Here is an 8125-nt window from a genome sequence, read left to right on the forward strand (position 1 = left end):
GATGATGTGGGTGCAGGACACCCTGCCTCTCCTTTGGCGATGATGTGGGTGCAGGACACCCTGCCTCTCCTTTGGCGATGATGTGGGTGCAGGACTCAGCCCCAAACCCCAAGGACTCCCAAGGGAAACCCCCACCTCTCAAAGTCTGAGCTCCATGGACACAGAACCCTTTTGAGAAAAGGAAGCATTTGCTATCCGCCCCTCGCTGGTCTCTGTGAGCCTCTCGGCAGAGAGTCCTTTGCTAGCTAAGAGTGGAGGCGCCCTTCTGGGCCCAGTTTTCCCCGACAGCAGTTCTGCCGCCTACTCCCAGCTGGCCCTGGCTGAGGCTCAGCCGCTCCCTGCAGTATCTCCGGCTGTGCCTGGCTGAGCTGAACAAGGGGAAGGAGGAAGCCGGGCTTTTCCCAGCTCCTACGGGGCAGCGGCCTCCACAGGGCCACACTGAACACGTAAAGCAGGAACCTGCGCAAAACCCCACGTTCAGCCCCCTGAAATCTTAATTGCAGAAGAGGCAAAGAGTGCTAAAGAGATATCTGTGGAATGGCAGGGTGGGAGGCAGGGGGAGGAGAAAACATGATCTGGACTCAGGCTCCAGGGCTGCCCCCGCAGCAATGTGAGCAAAGACAAGTTGCCGACTGCCCGGTTTCCAAATGGAGATGAAGTACCGCTGTCTAGTGAGGTTCTTGGAAGGACAATGGAGCCAGTACAAAGTGCCCAGAAGAGACCACATCGGGCTGTAAACGTGCAGCGGCAGGCCGGGCTGTCGGGGAAGTTCCTCCGCTCTTATCAACGCAGCGGAAGAGGCTGGTTCTTCAGAAATTGAGTATCAAAGGCAGAGAGTCTGCAAGCTTGCTCCACTAAACAAGAAGTAGAGGAAGCAGATGTTGTGAACAGACTAGGCTGGGGCAGTCTTGAGGCAGAAAATGAGTTTCTTTCCCCCAAAAGCACAGAATAAGTCAAAACTGAGGGCCAGGACTCCTGGTCTTGAACACCCACGGAAGACCCTCGCCTCACCCACTCCTCCCTCCGTCTGTGGTGTGAGTGTGGTGGTCAGTCGGCTCCTGCAGCCCCGGTCCAGGTCCCATGGTGCAGCCTCGGGTCCCTGATTCCTCTCTCTGCACATTCCGGCCTCAGGCCTCAGTCCCCAGACCCCAAAGGCTCAACCCAGCCGCGTCCCCTGGGTCACCCAGTAAGGACTCCACGTGACACTTTGCAAAAAAGTGTGTTCCCAAATGTTGTCTGCTTGGACAGAGAAGACATGGGGTCAAATCCCTCCTCTCCTATCTTCTGTCCTCCTACAAGTATTTCTTTGGTGCCCATTCTGTGCCAGGCACTGTTACAGGCATGATAAAATAAGCAAAAATAACTTCCCTCCTGAAGATTACATCCTCGTGTAAGGAGAGACAATCAATTGTCAGGTGGTGATAAATGCTGTGTCGAAAAATAGGGCGAGGAAGACAGAAGGTGCTGGGGGGGAGGCGTGTTGGCCATTTTAAACAGCAATGCAGTGAAGGCCTCATGCATAAAGTGATATTTAGCACAACTTAAAGGAGATACATGAGCCGTGCGGGCCTCTGCTGGGGGGGGGGGTTGCTTCCCTTCACAGAACAGCAAGTGCTAAGGCCCTGGGACAGAAGCGCCTTATGAACAGGGGCTGCTGTGTCTGCAGCAGGAGTGAGTGGTAGGATGTAGGCGAAGAAGTAGCACGCTCCCTGTGGAGACCGCTTCTGCTCCGAGTCACAGCGGGCCTCTTGCAGGGTTTCAAGAGAGAACTGACACCGTCTAGAGCGGGTTTTCAGGTTTTCTGGCTGCCGAGTTAAGAACAGAGTCAGGCGGGCTCCAGACACGAGCAAGATTGTAACCTGAGAGTGAGGATGAGGGGGAATGTATGGAAGTTTTAGAAAAGGAAAATGCACAATAGCTGCTGGGAGAAGACGAGGCTGCGTGAACCCGCGAAGCCCAGGAGAGCTGCCTGGGTCACTCTCGAGCAAAGGTCGCTATTAGCAACCAGCAGCTCAGAGTTAGCCTAGTTTGGTAATCTTCCTGTCACGTTCACTGAAAGTTGATTTAACAGGGGCTGGGGAGAGAGAGAGGGATGCAGTAAAGTGAAAGAGGACTAAGGGATTTGAACTGGTTTGCCGGGGCAGGAGTTTAATGACCACCGAGGCATCTAAGTCGGGTGGGGAAGAAAGTGACCTGAGCAGGGTGATGGAGTGGAAAGGGCAGTTGGGTTGGAGATCGGGATGCCGAGATCGGTGTTGGAGCATTGAAGGGAGTGAGCTAGAGCATAGGTATCGTTCAGCTAGGCATGTGGTCGATGGAGCAAGTGGGCCGCAGAATGGAAGCCTCAAAACCACTCATTCACACAGGACTTGTTTGTCTCTTACGAGGGAGACAGCTAAAAACAAGTGTGCTTGCTCAGCAGGTCCTTCTCCCATGCAGCACATAGAAACCTCGGCCTTTCCGCTCTGGGACTTGGCCAAGCTTCAGGCCCTGTGGTCGTCTGCAAACAGCAAGCAGAGAGGGAAATAGATGACTCATTTCTGAAAAGGCTTGTCTCACAAGTGATTCCACTCACATTTCAGTGGCAAAAACTAGCCAGCAAGGGAGACAGCCCGTCCCAGACATAGCTATACTGTGGAAAGGGTAATGTAAGTTTTTGAGTTTTTGGGGCTTTTTTTGTTTTGGGGGGTTTTTTTTGTTTGTTTTTTTAAGATTATTGCTCTGGACCTCCCTGATGGCACAGGGGTTAAGGCTCAACATTGTTAACCTAACTGCTGCATGAGTCAGGGAGCTGACCCACGTGATGCAGCAGACCTCTCCCGTCTCACCCACTGCTCAGTGTAAGGCCATTGGCTCTACTTGGCATCCAAGCCTTTTTTTTTTTTTAATTTATTTATTTATGTATACAAGAGCTGGGGTGCAGGCCAGAGGTACAGGGATGGTGAGAAGATTCACCAGAGCCAGAGTGAGGAGCAGAACAGGCGGATTGCTGAAGTGCACCACTGAGGGGAGCAGCGGGTAAGACAGGAGAGGTCTGTTGGGCCATGTGGGTCACCTGCCTGGCTGGGAATCAAACTTGCATGCAGCAGCTGACAGCACAGCACCTTAACCCCGGTACCACCAAGGAGGCCCAATGATGTAAGTTTTGCCGGGCTGTTAGCCACCTCTGATACAGCGGTGGCAATGAGCGTGGGGAGCTCTCAGATGACAGAGTGGCTGTCGATATTGGTCAAGAGAACCAGCAAAGGCTCTAGGAGCTGAAACCAGGAGCACAAACCCACTGGAGAGCAGGTGGGACTGGATGTGAGAGGCCCTGCAGGCTGGGATGGAAGGGCGTGGAAATCAGCAAGAATCATGATGGGCAGTGCTGCCGGGAGTCACCCCACGGAGAGCACCCCAGAGAGCTGCGGCGTCTCGTCGAGAACCGGCACACTTCTGTGTCGTTTCTTCGGACCCTGGCTTCTGTCCACAAGGGTGATTCTGAGGTCACCACACTTCTTTCCCATCCCCCTCCTGCAGACAGGTTTCAGATAAGGCCAAGGTCACTTCCTAGGCATCTGCTAATGTTCCTCTGGAAACTGTTGCATCTCTGCAAATGTCTGGTGATGTTTCAGTGCCAGAGCTGGCCTTGTGCACTCGCTGTCTTTGTGGGAGCCATCCGTTCACACAGAACATGTATGTGTGCACACGTGTGTGCCTCACACGTGTGTACACACACTCACATGTACACACATGTACATTCCAGCCATTCAGACACACGCGCTCACACACACATCACACACATACACTGTCACAAAGTACTTGCACACACACACCGACTCTTCCACTCTTTCAACGCATCTGTCTTGTTTCTTTATTCCCAAGGCCATGATCAGTCTGAGCTGTGCGTGCCTTAAGAAGTTGCTAGAGGAAAGTGTAACCATGTGAAAGGAAATTTCGAGAGAACAGGAACAGTTATTTCACATGAGAAGAGGAGGAAATGGGTATAGACTTCAACAGAATGAAATTACTCCAGAATTAGGAGAAACTTTCTGATCGGGAGGAGTTGTGATGCTTTTAGGAACCTTCTCTACTGTTTTTAGGATGAAGTAGCACGATGCCTGAGAGAAATAAAGTGTCGAGAGCAACACAGTTCAGAAATCATGGCTCTCAAAGCACTTTCCCCAGTGCTTTTTCCTCTAAGACTCTATGAAGGGAAAAGCCAAAAGGTGACTGTCTCAACCCTGGCCTTCAAAACCTCTCTCTGCTTGAGGGCGCACACCCTCCTGGCATCAGAGGAGGAGAAAGACCTTGAGCCTCAGGGAAAGCCCATGTCTGTCCACGGTCAGCACAATTAACACCTCACTGGACTGTGGATGTGTGGAAAGATGTGCCCCCGGTGAGATCTTCTATTAACGGTCTTCGCAAAGGGTCAGATGCTCTTGTTTGCTCAGGCAGCAAGGTCTGGGCGGAGTTGGCACAGATGGGCCCAGGCACCTGGGGCTGTCAGACACTCTTCTGCCACCTCCAGCACTTTGTCAGTAGCGCTGGCCTCAAGTCCATCCTCTGCTGTCCTCGTGAGGCCTGGGGCTGTTGAGAGCAGAGTTCTCGCCTGCTAATCCTCAGGGAGTCAGAACATTCTAGTAACTTAAGTGTGTCTGGTTGTTGATTCATCACTGTGTCAGGGAATCCCAGTTACAAGCAGAGACCTGGCCCAAGAGCCCCTTAGGGAAGAGGAGACACCTTCTTGCCCTGAGCCCTTCCCCTCATCTCTCTTCCCCACTGCACCCCTTCGAGATCTTAGGGCCCATCTGCTCAAGCTTCTCCTAAAACCCCCACCTGAGCTTATGTACTCCAAAACCCTACTTCTTTATTTTTTTCTCTTTAGTTCAGGTGAAGCAATGCTAACATTTCCAAGGTGTTTTTCTTTTAAGATCTATTTATTTATGCATATAGCATTGGGGTACAGGCCAGAGGTGCAGGGGCGGTGAAAGGACATAGTGGGGAGCAGAACAGGCCGCCTGATGAAGTACATTGCTGAGGGGAACAGCAATGCCATGTGGGTCACCTCCAGGGCAAGCGGGGATTGAACTCATGCTGCAGTGGCTTTAGCTTCTTAGTGCTGTGCCTCAACCTGCTGCACCACCAGGGAGGGCCTGTTTTTTCTTTTTTTAAACATAGAAGAACTGGGGTGTAAGCCAGAGGATGGGACTTATCAGCCTTTCCTTCCAGTCTTCCCCTGTTCTTCCATGACCCAGACAGGCATTTCTAGAGGCAGAGCACAGGACAGCAGAGCTGGCTTCCTGCCAGCCCTCCCCGGCAAGAGTGAAGGGTTATTTCCCCACCCAACACTGGGGAACCAAGCCCAACAAGATGAGGTTTTGACCCTTCTTTTCAATTGCCACCTTCTTTTTTCCAAAACCCCTTTAAGTCATATCCGCCTGTTCTCCACTCTTTGGTCGCTTGCCAAGATGGCCACAGGAGAGGAACTCATTACACAAACCCCCCTTCTGTTCCTCATGCCCTGCCCCCCAAACTGCCAAAGTCGAACAGAGGGCAAGCAGAGTGGGGTCATTCATTGCCTGGGGCCCGCCGCTGCCCTGCTCTTACTGAGGGGGGCAGTCCCATGTCACTCAGCCCCTGCATCTGTCAGGGCAGGGATGGTGGGGAGTCCGTCCAGGACAGCACAGCCAGTCACTCAGCAAAAGAGGAAACAGCACCAGTAAAATGGACAGCATGTGCTGACGGTTAAGTTTCTGCTCATTTATGACAGCCCTGAGTGAAGTTCCTGGTCCCTAAATAATGATCTACAACTTGAGTTGCAGGGAGAACATAGGAGAATCTCTCTGTTTAAATTTCGTAATTTTGCAATATAGAATATGCATGTTCAAACAGCCTGGTGGATGCATAACTATACCTATGTTGGGGGTGAACGCTCAGGGATGTTTTTACAGGGAAACGTATGTTATCAGGAGGTTTGCAGCCTGCTATGATTTCACAGCTGTGCACTGGGGTGGAGGTTTTCCAAGTGCCAGGAACGAGTTGTGGGAGGGAGAGCTGGGGATTTGATGGGAGCTGAGGGACTGTCACATTCCACTCAGGACACCAGCAGCAAGGGGACTGTCTCTGCCTGAGAAAGAAAAAGAACCTGACCAACCTTGGGCAGGAAACAGTGTAGGGTCAGCCAGGCCAGAGAGAAGCCAGGTGGCACTTTGTCCGAGAGGAGAGAGACACACCTGGTCATTCTCTACACCAGGCACCCAGCACTAGGCTGAGTGTCTCCTGTCCTCAGCCTGGAAGCCAGGAAACAATCTAATCCCTCTTCTCACGGGAATAGGCCTGGCCAAGGGCAGTGAAGAAGGGACCGTTCTTCCCGGATTCCGTCCATGCACAGTCCCCTCCACAGCTGGGGGACACTGACACCGGCGGGCGACTTGCTAGAGATGTCGTTGTCACCCCAAGGGGTCCTGAGGGCTGTGGCTGCCTGCTGTACCCAGAGCTTTCTCCCACAAGGGGGGGAGTGGTAAAGATTAACATTGCAAGTGGCCTTCATAAAACAAGGCTGTTAAGGGTAAATAAAGAACTGAAATGATAAACTACACAGACAGGACTCGTCTGCACTAACAGAAAAAAAAAATCTTGAGAATGAAAAGTCAGCGGTTGAGTGTAATAAATTAAAAGCAGTAGCAGCAGGCTCACACTCACGCTCTTTCTGCCAAGATCTTAATGCTCTCCTGAGGCTAATTCAGCAAGATAATGGGAACAACCTTCCCACATCCGCCCAGGGATCCTGGTCACCTCCCCATGGAAACAGCTGGATGCAAGATCTGTTTCCCTGAGCTCTTCTCTTCCCACCACAGGGAACTCTCTCACCCCCCTCACCCTGTTCTCTCTCTTGCCATCACTCAGAGCACCCCAAGATCTGGCTCCCCCGGGCCCTGAGGCAGACCTACATCAGGAAGGTTGGAGACACAGTGAACCTACTGATTCCATTCCAGGTGATCACGCCAGCTGGCGCCCTGGTTTGATTTGGACTCGGATACCAGGAGGCCAGCTAGCAGGGGCAGGGGTCCTGGCCTTGAACAGAAAGCGGCCAGGTCGCCAGAAGCCTGAGGCCAATGACACTTGGTCTGCCTTCCTGAGGGTGGGTTTGGGTCAGACTGGACTGTGCCCCATGTGATGAGGTCAGGCTGACCCATGGCCTCGGTTACCTTGGATCTGGGAGGTCTCTGTCCTGGGCACCCTTGGGAGACTGGGTGACTCTTACCCCCAACTCCCTGGCCTAACCCCTCACACAGTGGGAAACTCAGACAGTCCCCTCCCTTTCCCATGATCCTCAGCCTGTTGCTGATAGAAGGAATTTCCCTGGGACTTGCTCTAGGAATTTGCAGCTGTGAGTCGAGTCCTCATGTGAACCGGGGGTGGATCTGACCGCTATCACAGTGGGGTCAAGAGGCCTCTTGGGGTTGCCTGGTTTCATCCCCATTTCTCAGGGCAAACCCAAACCGCGAGCCACCTGGACACATAACGGCTATGCCTTGGATGCCAGTCGCGTGAGCGTGCGGACCGGCGAGCGGGACTCCATCCTCTTCATCCGAGAGGCGCAGCGGGCCGACTCTGGACGCTATCAGCTCAGTGTGCAGCTGGGCGAGCTGCAGGCCACGGCCACCATTGACATCCTGGTCATCGGTATGATGGGGAGTGGGGCATGAGGTGGTCCTTGGGGCGCCCTCTTCAGGCTGAAAGGAGCCATCTCAGAAGAGCTGGGGAAGCCGGACTGACCCCACCCTGAGTGCGATTGCCAGATGGTGGGCAGAGAGCAGGGGAGCTCACCCCCAGGGCCACCCCGGGGTGATTTCCGGCAAGTGCGTCTCATGGTGCCCACTGCCGTGCTCTGCCCTTTCAGAGAGGCCAGGCCCTCCTCAGAGTATCAGGTTGGTGGACGTTTGGGGCTCCAACGCTACCTTGGAGTGGACACCTCCCGGAGACACTGGCAATGCAGCGCTTCTGGGGTACACGGTGCAGAAGGCTGATACGAAATCTGGGGTGAGCCGGGCGAAGAGAGGGCAGAATTGAGCTTTTGGAGCGGGGCTCTGGGAGCCCTGTGTGCGGAACTGGGGTGGAGTGAGTTCCCAAAGCGGGGGGG

General features: G+C 53.5%; 1 protein-coding gene across 1 annotated transcript in view; it reads left to right on the forward strand.

Moving 5' to 3' along the window:
• The window catches only part of MYBPHL (myosin binding protein H-like), a 13345-nt gene that overhangs the window by 744 nt on the left and 4476 nt on the right, over positions 1-8125 (forward strand). The window contains exons 2-4 of the mRNA XM_004689504.1: positions 6889-6977; positions 7473-7668; positions 7886-8025. Of these exons, the coding sequence (XP_004689561.1) occupies positions 6889-6977; positions 7473-7668; positions 7886-8025 (425 nt within the window). The remainder of the gene's footprint in view (positions 1-6888; positions 6978-7472; positions 7669-7885; positions 8026-8125) is intronic.

The sequence above is a fragment of the Condylura cristata genome, unplaced genomic scaffold (assembly GCF_000260355.1).
Source record: "Condylura cristata isolate star-nosed mole 26May11 unplaced genomic scaffold, ConCri1.0 scaffold00026, whole genome shotgun sequence".
NCBI classification, from domain to species: domain Eukaryota; kingdom Metazoa; phylum Chordata; class Mammalia; order Eulipotyphla; family Talpidae; genus Condylura; species Condylura cristata.